We start from the raw sequence: 19,416 nt of genomic DNA on the forward strand, positions 1-19,416 counted from the left end.
TGCTCTAACTGAGGGAAGGAGGTTGTTCCCCAAAATCTCGCAATACATGGCCCCGGTCATCCTCTCCTTAATACAGTGCAGTCAGCCCTGTCCCATGTGCAGAAAAACACCCCTAAAGCATGATGCTACCACCCCCATGCTTCACAGTAGGGATGGTGTTCTTGGGATGGTACTCATCATTCTTCTTCCTCCAAACACGGTTAGTGGAATTATGACCAAAAAGTTCTATTTTGGTCTCATCTGACCACATAACTTTCTCCCATGACTCCTCTGGATCATCCAAATGGTCATTGGCAAACTTAAGACGGGCCTTGACATGTGCTGGTTTAAGCAGGGGAACCTTCCGTGCCATGCATGATTTCAAACCATGACGCCTTAGTGTATTACCAACAGTAACCTTGGAAACGGTGGTCCCAGCTCTTTTCAGGTCATTGACCAGCTCCTCCCGTGTAGTTCTGGGCTGATTTCTCACCTTTCTTAGGATCATTGAGACCCCACGAGGTGAGATCTTGCATGGGGCCCCAGTCCGAGGGAGATTGACAGTCATGTTTAGCTTCTTCCATTTTCTAATGATTGCTCCAACAGTGGACCTTTTTTCACCAAGCTGCTTGGCAATTTCCCCGTAGCCCTTTCCAGCCTTGTGGAGGTGTACAATTTTGTCTCCTCTCTTGGCTCTCAACGAAGGCGGTCGCATTTTCTCACCCTCTCCCTACCCTTATCTTCCCTGCTTTGCTCCTCTCGTCATATCTAGTCTACTGTCTTGTACTTGAGAGACTCTCTCAGCACTGCTCTTCAAACTAAGTCATCATGGATTTGATCAACTGGTCTCTCAACGCAATTGACACCATCTTCTCGACGAGAAGCTTGGGTTCGGGGAACCTGTCTGCCCTGACGGAACGCTCGCGAGCTGGCTACACGATGGACGCGTGGGAGAGGTGGCGGTCGTGGTGTCTGGCAGCTCTTTCCGTGGAGGACGCTGAAGATATCTACCTATTCGGTACCATGATAACAGGTCTTCTGCTGATTGGATTAGGCATTGCCCTGGTTTATCGAGGAGTTAAGAAGACGGTGACAGCTGTCCAAAGCCTCACAAGGCTGCCCGCCATGATTGAAACAGTGGGCAGAGCTGTCTGCACTCAGACTGGGTCTATGAACCAAAATACGGATAACATCATGGAGAAGCTCACAGCTTTGCAAAGGCAAATGGATCGCTTCAGAGACCAAAATGGACCAGGAGAATAGCCGTGTAAATTAGAATGCGGCTACTCTCCTTAAGACCAAACAATCCCAATCTTATCTGTTTCGCCACCCTCAACCAGCACTGGCCTTGGCCAAGGCCGCTGTTGGAACAACAACTCCCCGAAGAGCACTGCAGTGAGCCACTCGCTCCTTCCCCGACTCCCCAGACACCTGGTGATTGTTGACTATGTCTGGGACCTGATCAAGGTTGTCTCCATGGCAACTTGCTGTGTATCGCTATGACAACCCCATGGACTGAGGCACCTAGATTAGATGCTGGCATAGCGACTCTCCAGGCCTACACACACATGAACTCTTACACATATATACAGATATGCAATCATCCGCCCGATACCCTATCCCTCGCCTCACGCTTTGTACCCCCAGTCTGACAGGCTGAGTCTGTGACCAGCTCGAACATGGCTGCAGGTCCGGATGGCTGCTTGCCTGTGCTGGGCCACCTCCACCCCCAATCCCTCCCCTGTTGCAAGTCTTGTTCATGTTGTAGAGTGTACTGATTATGTGCTAATGTTGCTGAGGTGTTTTTTTCCCTGTTCCCACACTGTACTTCTTAAGGAGCATAGTCTGGGGCTGCCTTTTTTTCTCCTCTCCTCTCCTCATGTCATGCTGTATTTCTTCTAATTCCCTGTCTTCCTGTCCTGTCTATCCCCTTGTCATATGTATGTTTGTATGGACAGGTCGATGGCCAATTTCATTGGTTTACTATGTGACAATAAAGGACTACTACTACTACTACTACTACTACTACTACTAGTGTCTTTGGACAGCTCTTTGGTCTTGGCCATGTTAGTAGTTGGATTCTTACTGATTGTATGGGGTGGACAGGTGTCTTTATGCAGCTAACGACCTCAAACAGGTGCATCTAATTTAGGATAATAAATGGAGTGGAGGTGGACATTTTAAAGGCAGACTAACAGGTCTTTGAGGGTCAGAATTCTAGCTGATAGACAGGTGTTCAAATACTTATTTGCAGCTGTATCATGCAAATAAATAGTTAAAAAATCATACATTGTGATTTCTGGATTTTTTTTTTAGATTATGTCTCTCACAGTGGACATGCACCTACGATGACAATTTCAGACCCCTCCATGATTTCCAAGTGGGAGAACTTGCAAAATAGCAGGGTGTTCAAATACTTATTTTCTTCACTGTATGCAAGTTTAAAATACTCATGACAGTATATGATATTAAAACTGGTTTATGTACCATTATAAAATATAATAAATATTTTCAAATACTTATTTTCCTCACTGTATATCCTACCCTGTTTTAATGATAAGCAATTTTAAGGCCATGTTGAATGTTTGCCTCTGCCTGTTTAGGTAATAGTCATGATTTACATGTGATTGTGTTGGTTTTGGTATGGGGATACGGTATTAATTTTATTTGTTCAGATCTTGACAAAGGTCTTAAATAGTCTTAAATTTTATTTGAAAAACTCTGCAGCAACCCTGGAACTACTTACCTGAAATTAGTTAAGAAAAATAATTAAAGGTGGAGTAGAGGTGGTGGAGGGATGCCAAAAGAATTGTCATGGGAGTGAAGTAAGCAGATGCTTATATGCACTTGCATTATGACTGACAGGACTAACTTGACAAGCTCCTCAAGTACCTTTGTTTAGAACTCCAATAAAGGGACAGTTCACACAAAAATAAATAATTCTGTCATCACTCACCCTTATGTTGTTAAAATTTTCTGTGATTTTCTTCAGTGGAACACAAAAGGAAAGGTTGGGCAGAATACATTATATTTTATTTTTCTTTCATAATCTGAAAGTGAATGGTAACTGAAGTCATCCCATCTCCTTCTGTGTTCGACTGAAGAAAGTCATATGGGTTTGGAAAAACAAACAGGTGAGTTAATGAGGAGAAATTCGAATTATATTAAATTTTTTGTATGAACTATCCTTTTAATTCTACAGCAATATACAGTTGCCCTGCTTAGTACATGCAGTGGGGTCCGACTGAATATTACAGACAGCACTGTTTTAAGGGTCCATCAAATACTTTAACATTTGAACAGATGAAAGCACTTGCTCCATTTGTTGTTAAATAGGTCCATTTGCTGATTGAGGCAATCCAGAACAGAAGGTATTGAAATCTACATGAGCTTTAGCATTTAGATAACTACATTCAGCCATCTTTTAAGCTGAAATGAGAAAATGTTTGTGCTGTTTTCCCACAGTTATTAATCATTTTTGAGCAGTGTCACGAAAAGTAGAAAGTCAATTTGAATGGATGTATTTCTGTTATGTGTCTGTATCAAGTTCACAGTAGGTTGCCACAGATCCTCACCACTGTGGTTCTCCAAAGAGAAAATGTCATCCCTTGAATGTACAGCAGAAATGCAAATACTGACTTGATATCATACTGAACACAAAATCCCCAGAGAGGTGAGGCATATCCAGAATGCACAATGATCTCATTTATCGCTGCCCATCACACAGGGAGGCGGAGGTCAGAAGTACACAACACGGTTGTAACCTTTTGTCTCCTGGCAAAATCAATGATTGAAAATTATATTTAGAGTAGATATGGAAAGTGAGACCACTCATCTAGAGTGGCAAATAAAATAATCATCCACAGGCACTGCAGTGTCTCTGAAGATCTCTCCATTCCCCTTTTAACAAGGAAATTAGGATAAATAACCATCTCCTTCAAAGTGTGCATCATAAAAAATAAAAAATTATTAACATGACATAAGCTGAGAAGGAACATTTACAATTTTACAATTGTCTAAATAATAATAGGAGCGTGATTTAGCAGCTTAACTCAATGGAACAAACTCTAGGCCAGATATTATATTAGTTTTAACTATATTACCAAGTAATATAAGACCCAGATGTTATGACAGATTAAGAAAGAGATATCTGTTTAAGAATGTATTGCATTCTAATTAACATTTGCAAAACATCTTAATAAACTCAGATTTATAAACATTTTAAATTGTAAACATCTCAAAGACATCTGAATGTTTTTTTGTTTTTTGACAGACGTCCCTGGGACCCTTTTGAGAACAGTTAAGAATATATCAAAGTGCTCTATAATGACAGTACTTGTCAAATTTTGTCAATGTACCTTCCGATACTGATCCTAATGAAAATCGCTCAAGCAGTTTATTGTTGCTTCAGGTTAATGTGACTTCTGTTAGCGTGCGTCTATTTGGTGGCAGATGAAAATACGTTCCAAATAACTTGTAATCTAACTTTGGCGGTTACTGAAATGTTTGAAAACTCTTTGTAGAAGTAATATTGAATTAAAACTGTACGGTACCTGTACTTTAAAAAAACCTCCCAACCTTTTGTTGTGACTTCCTTTGACAACCCCTGTTAGTGTCGATAGACTTTATACTTATTTTTTCTTTCCTTTTCTTCAATGTTAAAGCCCAACCACTGAGAGGCTTTCATTCTGCTTTTGTGTCACAGATGTGACCCACGCTTCTATTCCGTATGTCCACAGGGGCACGCTCAAATGAGCTCTGTTTTTAAAGGTTTAATTAATCTCTCTTCCTCAGCATCATAGGAAGTTTATGTTAAAGGTTAGAGTTTGTAATGGATATGCCACAAATAGGCTTAAAACCCATCACAAGGAAATTCATATTATGAGTCAGCTAAGACGTCAGACATTATGGCTACTTATTTGTTCGCATCACCAACACGGAAACATCAGCCACGGTTGACATTTACCATTTGTTTTGTTATTTGTCCTGATAGGTGCAAGTGCAATCTCCATGCCAACAGCTGTATGTTTGACAAAGGGAAGCTGGGTTGTGTGTGTGAACACAACACTACAGGGCCAGATTGCACCCGCTGCAAGAGACACTACCAGGGCCGAGCCTGGAGCATGGGCTCCTACCTGCCCATCCCCAAGGGCACTGCCAATATCTGTGAGTACATACCCCAATCTCCCTCTCCACAGAAATCATGGGAAAACAAAGTGCTCCATCAAGCACTAAAACATGACCTTTTCAGTTGTATGTTCCCAATGACATTTTACTTCCAAAGCAACAACAAAAGGAAAAGCAATAAGCCAGTTGGTAGGGCTGGGCAATTAATGGAAAATTAATTTGCAATAATTTTGGTATCGAGATTATTTTAATGCATTTTTTGAATCTACTGTTTCATTAGACTACTCTCATAAACCTTCCTTGACTCGCAACTTAAGAGTATAATAAGTGTGTTAAGATGTTTTAATGTTTTACTAGTGTTACTGATTTAATTTGATTCATTTCTGTGAGTCAGTTTAAACTGTGTTTCAAAGTCTGATTCAGTAATTCATTTTCATTGATGATTTATTGATGATGGTTCATATTTATACATTGAGAGATATATTGACTCATTTGTTGGCTGTATCGCCCAGTCCTACCTGTAGGCAGCACATATTACACATCTAAATATAAAGATTTAACTCTAAAATCACATTTTATTTTACTATATTTTATTGTATTGTATTGTATTTAATTATTTTGGTTCTTCTCCCAACCTCATCCTCAAAGTCATCCTTTCCTTATCTCCATCTTGGCTTTGAGTGGCACATCTGTCAATTATTGGCCTTAGGCAGGGGGTTCATTGCCCTAATAAATCTAATAAAGTCAGTAACTGTAGCTCAGGGACAGAGTGAGGCTCAGCACTGTACAGACGGTGGGAGGAGTACCCTCTGACCCCCTCAGTGCAATTCCACTCAAAACTAAGTCACTACTATCAAGCACAAGCCATTTACTTATGCATTCACAACCAAATAAAAGGCAGTGTCCACTTTGATATGTAAGTTAATGAATACTCTCCTTTATATTTTTGACATTATACAACAATTAATGCGTGATCTTTTATGGCAATATTTGATTTGAAGCACCTGAAGTGATGTTGTGTAGGTGGTGCGTAGGATATATTGTGTATGTGTATACATGCTTTTGAAAGGCTTTAATATAGCTCTAGCCTTTCCCCAGTTATGAAGGCCCTCATAATGCAGGGGCAAAGCTCAGACTGACAGCCAGTTATTAGAAACCCAATACCAGGACACATCTGTGCTCAACAGAGGCAACCAATAACCAGCTATATCAAAGGCAATATTAGCACCTGTTTTGGCAAGAAATCCACACTGCAACAAGCTTGCATGTGAAAGCAAAATAACATTATTGCCCCTGCAGGTTTGTGAAATTAATACCTCCCCACGTTTGCATTGTCGCTCTTCTCCACAAATGAGCATGATTCTTATGACACACAACTTCTCCTATGCAGCTCTTATTACACGTGAGGTTATTAAACATATGGCTCTTACATAAAGACAAATTTGCTGAAAGTGCAGAATTTAATTAAACTTTAATAGCTTTCATCTGTCATCAAGTCTTCTGCATTAATCACGAGGGCAATTTATCTCTATGTTGCTAGAAATCTCTATCTAAGTTTCTAAGCTATCACTACAAATTCCTTGTAGGTATGTCCATCCTTATGTGGATACGTATATGGCTGCATGTGGGTCACATATTGTGTCTAATAATTCTGAGGGAAATTAAATCCTGCCAGGTGGCATAGGCTGAGGGGGACAGGGAGGGACATTTTATATAAAAGCAAAATTATCCGGTTGTGCCTTAACATCAGCTCCCTTTCTGCCAAATAGAGGATAGAAGCAACCTTTCTCCATACTCAAAAAAACAATGATGGAAGGGACAGCCAGTGGAATTTTGATACATTGAAAAAAAATTGTTATTGGTTAACTAAACTATTCTTATCATCATTTGCTAATCATGCACCATTCAGAATTTAATTGGAATACCATTAATTTCTTGAATTTTAATTGAGTTAGCAGACAGGATACAGAATTGTAATTTATGGAAGTAGAATGAAAATGTGAAAAGTGAAATTCAAAGAAATGAATGTAGCTTTGTAATAAAACTGTCACATCATTATTATAATTTCCCCCAAGTACTCTTATTTTGAAGTTTTGAAGAGACTCTTAGTTTGAAGTTTTGTATCTTTCTGGGTCAGTTCTTGTTTGAATGTGGTGCGTTAAAAGACAGCATACTGCTGTAGATTTTCCCCTCTGCGGCTCCACCACTGAGACTATTCTTCTGAGCCCTGGGGCTGGATTTATGAAAATGTTCTTAAGAAAAAATTAAGAAAGTTCTTAGGAGAAATTATAATAAGTTTGTAAGAACGTTCATAAGTGCAATTCTTAAAAAATTCTTAAGTTCTCAAATATTTTAAAAATTCAGGCTTTGAAATTGTCTGATCAGCCTGCACATAGAGTTGCCTTGTCTAATAGCCTACAACAAATTCAATAGTTCAACAATGGTAAATTGGAACGATTGATTTATCTATTAACCTTGGATGTTTTTGTTGAGGAAATTAAATTCTCTGTCAGCGACACCTGCCTGGATTTCGGTCTGGAATACTCACTCTATGAGGAGTCTGGCATCCTCGTAGGTACTAGCCAATGGCACCTCTCTAGCAGAGATCTGCAAAGCAGCAGGCATACCTTTGTGAGATTTTACAATCTCTGGGTTGAGCCGGTCTCATCCCATGTTTTGTCAGGTGTGAACACGTAAGTTTGGGAATACAGGACAACTGGCTGCCTGTCGGCAGACCCACACCTCCCTTGGACACAGCCCTCTCTGTCCCCATTCTCTGTGTTTGTAGAGCTCCTCCCCTTCAAGGCAGGACCTACCATCGCACCTCTTCCATGTGTGGCTGGTCAGCCCATGTGACTTGTTGCCACATATTGCCTCCCTTCAAGAAGGATGTGGTCTCTGTGGGGTCTTTTTGCCCTGAAGGAATAGGAAAGGAAAAGAACACCTTCCCCAGCGCAGATAATGAGCATTAAAATGGCCCCAGCCGAGTAACTAAATACACTGTGGAGAGAAAACATAGAGAGAAATATAGGGACCACTAGTGTCACTACATTGACATAATGTCGAGTGAGTGACAGAAGGACAACATCTGGGTTATTGTCGAACCTCCGTTCCCTGATGGAGGGAACGAAACGTTGTGTCGCTCTTGCCACAATGCTGTACTACCCGCTGGAATGTCCGAAACACTGTCTCGGCTCCTCAGAACAAAACCTGAATGAGTGATTGTGAGCCAGCTCCTTTTATCGCCGTATGTCCGGGGGAGTGGCATGCAAATTCCACTCGTCAATTCTCATTAGCCTTTTCTCAAATATCAGAGGTGTTTGGGGCTCCCAAGTGTGACCCCTAGTGTCACTACATTAACACAACGTCTCATTCCCTTCATCAGGGAACGGAGGTTACGACAGTAACCAAGGTGTTTGTTACTTTTTTGTATATTTGTCTTCATTGTTGTATCCTCTTTGTTTACAATTAAAGTTCTGCATTTGGGTCCTTACTTTCTCATCTCTTTGCTTCACAAACCTTGACAAAACATTTAATTTCCAATATCAATTACCCATAAAAGATGGTTTCATACATGCATGTGGGGTATTTCCAGAAAAATAGGTGATATTAATAATAAATGTTTGAAAAGACACATGTAGAATGGTATTGATTTATATCTATTTCATTATATTAAGCAAGTTATCTCTCATATTTTGGACCATGGTAGAAGAACGTTTTATTTCACAGAATGCCCAGAAAAAAATCTTTAAAAAGTGACTATATACTCATGCATGGATACCAACCTTTAACCAGGCAAAACCTTAAGATCTAATGTGCAGAGAAGGATTTTCAGTTCTCTGCTCTTGTTTGAATGTTGGGTCCCAAGTGTGAAGAACAGGTGCTGGAGGAGTGCAGAATTATGTGTTTGGTAGTTTAGTGATGAATAAGATGCTTGTTGGTTTATTCAATGCACATTAAGCTTATCAACCAGCTGTCCCCTTCTGCCTGTTTTCCACACATTTTCCACACATGTCATTCATAGCTCAGGTGAGCAGAATTTCTAATAAGCAGTCAGTCGATAACTCTGAAATGAGGGCTATGATGTGCTGCGAGTACTGAATGATTGTGCTGAACCAGGGTTGTTGTTTTTGTTTCTTTTCACTTTGTCCTGTTAATTTAGTTAGGTTTTTATTCATTTTGACTCTATAAATGTTACTTTTATTTTAATCAGTATATTGAGATATTTAAATATTTTTTATTATTATTATTATTTTCATTTTCATTTAATGGGATAGTGCACAAACATTTTTTAATTCTCTTGTTTATTCAGCCTCACTTCATCCCAGATGTGTATACTATGACTTTCTAACTTCTGCTGAACACAAAGATTTTTTTTTAAGAATATCTCAGCTCTGTTGGTCCATTCAATGCAAATGAATGGTGGCCAGAATATTGAAGCTCCATAAAGGACATACAGGCAGCATAAAAGTAATCCATACGACTCCATGTCTTTGTAAGCTATTTGACACATGTGGGTCAGAAGCAGATCAATATTTAAGTCCTTTATTACTATAAATTCTCCTCCCTGCCAGTAGGTAGTGATATGACAAAGAATGATCACAAAGAATGTGAGTCACCAAAAACTAAAGAATAATGTGGAAGTGAAAGTGGAGATTTATAGTAAACAAAAACTTGATCTGTTTCTCACTCACACCTTTCATATCACTTTTCAAGATATGGATTTAACCACTAGTCATATAAATTACTGTTGCGCTACCTTTATATGCTTTTTAGACCTTCAAAGTTCTCACCTCCATACACTCTCGTGGATCTACAGAGCTTAAATATTCTTCTAAAAATCTTAATTTGTGTTCTGCAGAAGAAAGAGAGTCATACATATCTGGGATGGCATGAGGTGAATGATGAGATAATTAAAATTTTTGGGTTGACTATCACTTTAAGAACTATTAGGCTGCCAAAGATACAGTAGTGCATTAACTGATAGCTTTCAAATATGATTTAAGCATTTTAATTTCTAAGTGAAATTGCAAATTCGTGGCATTTTCATGTTTATTGAAGGTGGGTGAGTAAGGTTTAAATAAACTGTGTATCAAAAATTAATATTAATTTGTGGTCATTTTTTTATTTTAGTAATGAGTGATGCAATTTTATTTTAGTTTATTTTCCGTTTTGATTGATTATTTTAGTTTTATTTATATTTTTGAATAAAAAAAAATTCAATTTTCATGTTGGTTTTCAATAACAATAATAACACTGCTCTGAATGCAATAATTCAGTCACATCATGTCTGAACACATTAGGGGACAAAAGTCACAGTTGCTAGGTCAAGCATTTTACACTGGTAACTATGACACGAGGGAATACACAAAATATTAACCAGTATACTGGTCCATAGTTTTTTGCAGCCATTGCATGATATTTCAGTGCCACAACAGAAGGCAAATTATTCTTGTAAAAGAGTTCTACAACACAGACAGAATGGATAGCAGTGTGTAGGTCCAACAGTTTGAAATGTCAGGCCTGTCGTAATATTAGATGGGCTGAAAATAATAATAATAAAAAAAGACAATCTGATGAATAAAAAAGTCAAATCATTGATTAAAATATGTGTCAACTAACAGCACTGCTGATTAATGAACCAAAATCATATGCAATTTTATGATTACATTTTTGCTGCTTGTCTAATGTTTTTACTAAATGCCTAAAGCTGTGAAGCCATGTTTGTCACATACTGTGAACTATAAATTTACAGAGTGAAACCCAGATATATGTATAAATGCAATATCAATGATGCTAACCGAAATGCTTTCTTTTTCTCCAGGTATCCCAAGCAATCTTGGCACCTCTGGTGAGTTATTCACTAATTCATTCAAAGGTGTAAAATACAGCATGTTTTTTGTTTTTTTTCTGCAGATATGGAATTTCAAGGAAAAATTCAGACCTCCTAATTCAAGGTCTGTCGATGATTAAATTAATTGGTTTGTATGGAACAGCCCATTTAATTAATCATTTTGCTACAAGTAGAAGCATCCAGAAGTCTGGATGCAGACCTTGTATTCAAAGACCTAATATTCAGTCATTAACAATTACTATTGAATATAGTGAATTATTACTGAATATAGTGAATGAAAAAACAAAAGCAACAATAATTTGAATATATCTTTTACTTTAATGAAGTTCGGCCAAACGCTTCTTCACTTGGAGCAGCAAATCGAAATCAAGGTAAGATCTCCAGAAATATATATATATATATATATATATATATATATATATATATATATATATCTTTCATATTTGTTATTACATTTAAATATTAATTATTTGCTATCAAAGCAACCAACCACAGATTTTCCCAACTCAAGTAGAAATACAAACAAAGCTCCTTTGTTTGTTTCCACTTTGAGCTTCTCCATGATTTCAGTCTAGCTCCAATTCTCAACTGTCCAAGAAATAATTTGATGTGCGTCAATCTCTGCTAAAGACATTTAGGTTGATGATGACAATAAGATGCTTATAATCAGAAAACAAAGCCTGAAAGCAGAACAGCTTAGATACGGCTGCTGCTGGAAGTTAATTTTGTCATATTTAAGGGGATTGAAATACTGAAGGGTTCTTATTTTCATCGTTTACAGAATAGCACCCCTGTTGATGATGACTGACAGAGGGTGGTCTCTTTTCTGTCATGACCAGAAGCAAAACAAAACAGAAGATTGTGAGGTTCAGTCTGGTTGTAGAACACTCACAGATGATAGATCCAATCCTTCTGTTAGTGAGCAGCCAGTCGACAGCTGTGTTTAATGATGACCTCCTGAATATCAGGGGTTTTTGATAACTTTTCAGTGAAATTAGTCACAAGTATGTCTGTAGTTTCTCATGCCTGGTCTCTTTTTTCATGCACTTGATAAGTTAGATTCCATGGGACTAAAACAAAAATTTGTCTTATTAAAATTTCATGAAAACACTTTACCGATTGAAATCGTACCAGTTGGACTGACAGACCTATACAATGCTGTTGTAGCTCTGCTTCGGCTAGTTAGTGGTTAGTAATGTGTATGCACATGTGCATACAGTAACCACAATTGGCATCGGCATTGTGCACATGCTCTGAAAGACAGAAGGTGACGCGCAAAGAGATCCAGAAGTCAAACACAACAAACAATGCCGAGGTAGCATTGTGAACGACAGGAACATAACATTTTCATTTTGTGGGAGCTGAAGGACCTGATTTCTTTTGTTTGGCTTTGTGCATTAAAATCTCTCAAAAGTTCAACTTTAAAACGTCTACAGTATGTCACCTCCTCATCGGATGTCCTTCTTTCAATTATTAGATTACACATTGTGTCATGTATACTTGGACAGAGAGATGATACTTGACTTCGCAAAAAACATGCGGTAGCTTAATTGTAAACTCACATGTAAATGTATTGAATAAGAAAGGGAGAACAAAAGGGCAAGTAAGGAAAAGAGGAGATGGCTGTGGGTTTATGGACAGTACATTGATTTCAAAGACTTGATATAATCTCTTGAGCAGAAAAATACTGAAATACTGCAGCCTCAATGTGAACAAACCATAACTCTAATCATAGGAAAGACTGAATGAAATCGACATTAAAAAAAAGAAAGACAACTTAAATAAATCTGTCAAAGGGACCTACCCTGCCCTGGGCACTGAGATTTATTTGATAAAAAATTTAGATTTTCTTATGCATTCAAAAAGGCCATAGAGTGTAAGTAATGCTATTAATCAATAGAACAAAGGGCTAGGATTTATGGGAACTTGGGATTGCATTCACTTTTGAAGATGACTCTCCATTATAATATAGACAATATTAGAAATAAAGTAAAAACTGCTGGAAAGGGGAAAATAAAAGGTCTTTTAGACAGTAAATATTACAGAGTTAAATTTAAAATCTAAATGTATTTTATGCCCTGGGGTCTAAGAAGGACTGATATGCAAACAATAAGGTTTTTTTTTTGTATTTCAAAAATTCATATATTCAATATATTCCATTGCTGTATGAATTTCTCCATAATAATGCAGGGCATATCAGAGACAGCTTTAACACACTGTGACTCCAGCTGCCTCCTCCTCTGACCTGTCAGTGAACGGATAGATCTGTTGTATGTGTGCGTCACCATTGCTCAAATCAGAATCTGCCTGTTCTGTTCTGTTACTGTGTGAAGAAGTCACTGTACCCAACGAAGGTGCGATACATCACATATGTCTCCCAGAGAGAGACAAACCTCGGCCAGGGTTCACACCTTAGTCTTTTCTTAGGTTAGAAGGTAAAGCAAAACACAAGTGCAAATGCAGTCCATGCCACTGTACACTATGTGACAGATGAACTTGTCCATGGAGAAAATGAAGTCTGAGACAGCATAAATCTATCTGTGTTCAATGCTCCCATTGTGTGCATGTAAATATTTGAAGAAATAAATGGAGCCTGAAGATTTCAAGTTTAAATCCCAGCAAAATCTTTCCAGCGTTGTCGCTCAAAACAGACATCTGAGCTTTTCTGAGCAACTGTTAAACCATGCCAGATGGGCTTTTTGAGGACTAAGAGATATAGTAAAAATATATTTAATGCCTGAAGTGATATCTCAGTGTTAAAATTGTCTCCCCAATGCTTAAAATGCTATTAAAGAGGCTCTTTGGTTAGATGTGAGTTAGAATCATATGTGTGTTTGTATAATATTATTCAAAAGACATATCCTGTTATTTGATTGGACAAGCAAGCAGCATTTCAAGTGTGCATTTATTTAGTATGAAATCAGTATATCCTGTTAGGATTTGTTGGAACCATTTTTGTTAGTTGACCTATCAGAAGCAAAATAACTGCCCATGTTGTGTATTTAATACTTGAATATATCTTCTTGTTATATAAAACTGCATCTCTTAATAATTGCTTAAATGCATAGTTCACCCAAATGTGAAAATTCTGTCATCGTGTACTGACCCTCATTTTGTTCCAACCCCATGTGACTTTCTTTTTAACATGAAAAACAAAAGGAGATGTTAGGCAAAATGTTTTTGCATAAAAGTAAATGGTGACTTAGCCTGTCATTTCCTAACATTTTGCATAAGATATCCATTTTATGTTCCATGGAAGAATCACATGGGTATGGAATGACATGAATGTGAGTAAATGTTGACAGAATTTAATTTTTTAGTAAGCAGATGCTTTAGGAAATTTGTGAAAAATAGTACAGAAATTCTCATCCTGTAACAAGTTAAAATTAGTTGTACAAATCATTGTATATATCACTTCTTTAAAAAAAAAAAAAAAAAAAGGGATATGGCTGGTTTTGTTCATCTTCTTTCTGTCCATTTTTCTCTGGAAATAATCCATCTCAATGAAGAAAGTAGTATGCAGTTACATTCATTTTCTGAGCAAATAGTCCTGTGTCTCCTCCCAAAGCAAATATTTTCCTCAATAATGGAAGGGAATACAATGCAACAGCGATCATCTTTTTTTCCACTAAAGAGCATGTTTACAGGTCAGGGAAAGTGATTGGGCTGGACTGGCATCATGGTCTACCTTTTATTGCACACTACTGCCATGTTTGTCAAGATTTAAAAGTACAAAATTGGATGAGGGAAAACTCAAACAAAACCTAATTATGTGGCATGTTTGTTTTTCATTTTCGAATGATTAAAAAAGATCCAACTTCAGACTAGGCAAGGAAATCAAGAAATGTTCAAACCATTCTTGAAAGGTTCCTAAACAATAGTTGTTGATTGTGATTTGCTGCATGGTAGAATGACCTTCACATTCTTGTTTGCATACTAAAAGAACAGCTCTCAAGTTTTCTGTGGGAGGTTTCCAGCAGTGTGGCATTCGCTGTGTATGTTTATTGGTAGGTAGCTCCATCCCTGCTGAAAAGACAAGCATGCTGTAGTTGGTCACCAGCATGGGATGCGGGTGTTCCAGGCTTTTTAACTAGCTTAACCAACAAGACGTCTTTGGTCACCCAGCCTCATTTTGCTAGTGAGTAGCAGAACAGCATCAAACATTGACAAGCATAGACCAGCATGAACCAACATGGAAATGTAAAAAATTGTTTACCACAAAATGAAAATTATGTCATCATTTACTCACTTTAATGTTGTTTTAAAACCAAATTATTTGCTTTCTTCTGCAGAAAACAAAAGGAAAAATTTTAAAGAATGTTGCCACAGCTGAATTCCATACAATAGGTGCCTCGTTCTGAACTAAAAAAAATAAAAAAAAGTTGTCCATTTGACTTTTGCATCATATTCCAAATCTTCTAAAGCCATATGATTAGGAGTTTGTATGGTGAACCAACTGAAAAAAAACATTTCTCCCCTTTTTCTCCCCAGTTTGGAATGCCCAATTCCCAATGTGCTCGAAGTGACTCGTAGCTGTGACTCGCCTCACTCCGGGTGGTGGAGGACAAATCTCAGTTGCCTCCGCGTCTGAGACGTCAATCCGCGCATCTTATCAAGTGGTTGTTGAGTGCGTTACCGTGGAACATAGCGTGTGTGGAGGCTTCATGCCACCCACTGCGGCATCCACACACAACTCACCATGTGACCCACTGAGAGCAAACCACATTATAGCGATCACGAGGAGGTTACCCCATGTGACTCTACCCTCCCTAGCAACCGGGCCAATTTGGTTGCTTAGGAGACCTAAGCCTGGGATTCAAACTTACGAACTCCAGGGGTGGTAGTCAGCGTCTTTACACACTGAACTACACAGGCCCCCACCAACTGAAATTTAAGTCATTATTCACTCCCAAATCAAATCAAATAATGATTCACTCATGTTTACAGAGCCCAACCCTGCAAAATAATTATAATAAATAAATATAATTTTCTTACCTAGTATTTTGAGTTCTTATCCACTAAATATCTAAACATCCTTGAAACAAGAACAAATTGTTTGAGAAGCAGAATGGCCTACGGTATTAAGAATGGTTCAGTCAGGAGCACTTCTGTCAAATGAATACTTGACTTGAAAACTTAAATGAATACTTTTATTCACTTATAGACAATTAAAGCAATCTGTTGGTGTTGGCATTATGATTCTGTTCTGGGCATAGACAGAGCAGGGAATGCAGTGAATAAAACCCCCTAGGGTAACAGAACAGATCCAAAAGATTTATTACAACATGGTTCAATTTGTTTTAAATGTTTTAAGCAACACTGCAACATGGAACAATCCTTTTTTGAGTAGCCAAGAGGAGAAATTTCATGAAATTTAACTCTATACATAAATTGGATGTGGCCAATTTAAGACCGGAGTTATGCGACACCTGCTTTTCGGGAATCTCTCATGCTGCACATGTGTGCTGGTTAGTGACGTGAGAACATAGGTTGTGCAAGCGAGCTCCCAGTTGTGTTCATCGTTTGAGAATTTTTGGGGTAAATATCCAAAATGCTTGTTAATTGCATTAAAAATGTGTTCAGAAGAGTTGTGTGTTAAAACTGAGTGTTTGTTATGGATTATTTTTGAAGGATGCATATGGATTGCATGTGTGGAGTTTGACCACGTTTTGCACACATGAGGACTGGGTATGTAAATTTAGAATTTACTGATATATAGCCCAGAGTGTTTTCCATTTAAGTGAACATGTGTAATAAGAATTTTGTTTTAAACTGTTATACATGTTCTTAAAGCCTAAAAATGCATAAAATGCTTTGTGATTTAAGCTTCTGTTAAATCCATACAATGCTATGAATGGTATAAGCATGTATTAAGGCGATGTATGTTGAAACATATGGGTAAACTAATGCCCTGTTTGTATTTTCATTTGGACATTTGCCTCAACCATAATTCATTTTTGTATTTCATTTTCCTATTTCATTGTACCATATTTAATTTTTTGTATTGTCTTTACTATTTTTTTAAATACATCGACTGCTGTTTTTATAAAGCCGTCAGATTACTATATGTGCTTCCAAGTATAGAGCATGCATTTAAAAAAATTATACTGAAATTATTTAAAAGTATAAGCAATAAATGCCCTGAGTATACACATTTCCTTTAGATTCAATTTTCCAGTATTTATATTATGAATTTCTTGATGTTTAACAAAAAGACACATTTTATATGTAAGACATGTTTTGTCCCTTATTTCAAGAATCAGTGATAGTTTAAAACATGCTGTCTGAAAGTGTGAAAGAACTGTTTTTTTAGATTTAAAAAAAAGAAATGGGTGAAAACTTGGCCCATCCATTTTTATTGAAGCCCACCCAAAATACATTTCCTGGCTATGCCCTTGACTGCCATACTAGAAGTGGAGCTGGAAATGGAGGAGAGTGTTTCTAAATTGTATTGGTAGGCGTGAAGATCAGCTGATTGCAGCTTGACTAACGTGAACTGAAGCTATGCTTGATTTTTCTGTGAAATTTTACAAAATATAGTGGGGTTAATACTTAAAACAATAATAATAAAAATAAACTTTCAATGTCAAATAAAATTATACATGATAAATTCTGAATCTATGTACTGATTACCATTGTCCCATGTCTGCCAAACATCTGAAGGTATGGTCATATTTTTAGGAGTGAATGTAAAAAGCTATAGGACACTCCCTTGCTGCCTATTTAGTGAATGACATAACCTCCAGTGTGTTTTCTGTCTGAAATGCACCTTTTCATCCTAACTCCATAAAAATCCTCTGAATGCAACATTTCTCAGCTTTTGATTCTCAGTGTAATAATGCACAGTAAATATAGGTTTTCTAATGAAAAATAGCACTAAAGTACACATTAGTGTATATAATGTTTAACAGCATGGTGTTTCTTGATAAATAAAAGAAAAATGGCAAGACACAACCATGTTGCATTGTTGAAACTCAATTAGGTTTCTTACCAGATGTAGTATTGTTAGCGTTTCTCCCAAAGACAATCTCTGCTGTGATCGGCACCATGTTGTTTTATCACATGACTCCCTACGTCAGAAGTTTTAGACTGAGAGGCACGTGCCCCCTCAGATAGGGTGCGTGATTCCCCTGGAAAATTGTACCTTTTACTGACAGCAGAGAGTCTTCTGATAAGTTTGTTTAAATTAATTTAAATTATGCATTGCATAAAGAGAAGCCAAAATGCAACGCCCATGCTTGTGCGCGTGGGGTTGCACAAGGTTAAACTGAGTCGCTTTTAACTGCTATTGTATGGAATTCAGCAACATACTTTAAAGTATTTCCTTTTGTGTTAAACAGAAAAAGAAAGTAATATGGGTTTGAAATGACATGAGGGTGAAAAAATAATTAATTTGATTTTTGAACTGTTCCTTTAATCCTGGCTTTTGCAGTTTTTTTCAGCAGGGATGATCACTCTCTGATTAATAATATCACTACAAAAATATTACAGATGGGAAAAACATCCCCATAGTGTCCTTAAAAGACACTACTGAGTGTCTCTCCAGCGCCCATCATAAACAATCACGCACACAGAGCGACCTGATGATCAATTTGATAGATGCACTTTTTTTCCTGGAATGTGCATCCTGAGAGAGAGCTAAGCAATGCATGCTCACGTCTCTTTTTCTCTGCTCCCCACAGCTCGAGTGTGTGACAACATGCTCTTGCGTTGTCAGAACGGAGGTGTTTGTCACCACCACCAGCGCTGCCAGTGTCCAGTGGGTTTCACCGGCTTACTGTGTGAGAAGACCCAATGCCAGGGTGACTCCTGTGAGGAGTTGCAGTCCAGCCAGAGTGCTCTCCGCCCCCCACACGTGGCTCAGACTCTCCCGCTGGCTCTTCTATTGCTTATCTACTCCCTGCTGGCCACCCGAGGCCCCACATCACACTGAGGGAGACATTCATGCCCCAAAGACATTTGCCACAGGAGCTTTGACCTGGATTCCCGTTAGAGGACACAAGATGGCCAAAAAGAAATGCTCCCTTGCAACAAAGGACAAAAATAACCTTCTTTTTAGGAAATCACAAAGTTTTCTACTCAATATTATGTTTCAATTAAAGTTTGCCTGACACAATGAATAAACAGACTGCAAAACTAAAGAAACTGAGAGGAGAAATTTACAAAAACAAACTTGACACTCAATCTTTGTTACAAATTTAAGAAAGAAATCAAATCAATACATCAAATCTGAGAGCTTTGAAATCCTCTGCAATAAATTTTTTGAGACAAATCTTCAATGTCAAGATGAAACAAGATACTCTCCTATGCTACCATGTAAATTGAAGCACACCCTAATAAACTGTCTCTCAGAGTTCTCACAATCTATGTTACCCCACCATTTCTCTTCTTCCTGTAATTATGTGAAGTTATGTAAAAGTCCCATCTTCTTTATTGACCAATGCAGTATTGGTGGG

The 19,416-nt window shown here is 37.8% G+C and overlaps 1 protein-coding gene across 1 annotated transcript in view; it reads left to right on the forward strand.

Moving 5' to 3' along the window:
• Positions 1-18,893, forward strand: part of LOC127645701 (netrin-G1-like) — a 65,876-nt gene extending 46,983 nt beyond the window's left edge. Inside the window, exons 3-6 of the mRNA XM_052129371.1 lie at positions 4,973-5,145; positions 10,931-10,957; positions 11,287-11,331; positions 18,643-18,893. Coding sequence (XP_051985331.1) covers positions 4,973-5,145; positions 10,931-10,957; positions 11,287-11,331; positions 18,643-18,893 — 496 coding nt within the window. The remainder of the gene's footprint in view (positions 1-4,972; positions 5,146-10,930; positions 10,958-11,286; positions 11,332-18,642) is intronic.
• The last annotated feature ends 523 nt before the right edge of the window (positions 18,894-19,416 follow it).

Source organism: Xyrauchen texanus, chromosome 6 (genome assembly GCF_025860055.1).
Source record: "Xyrauchen texanus isolate HMW12.3.18 chromosome 6, RBS_HiC_50CHRs, whole genome shotgun sequence".
In the NCBI taxonomy this organism is placed as follows: Eukaryota; Metazoa; Chordata; class Actinopteri; order Cypriniformes; family Catostomidae; genus Xyrauchen; species Xyrauchen texanus.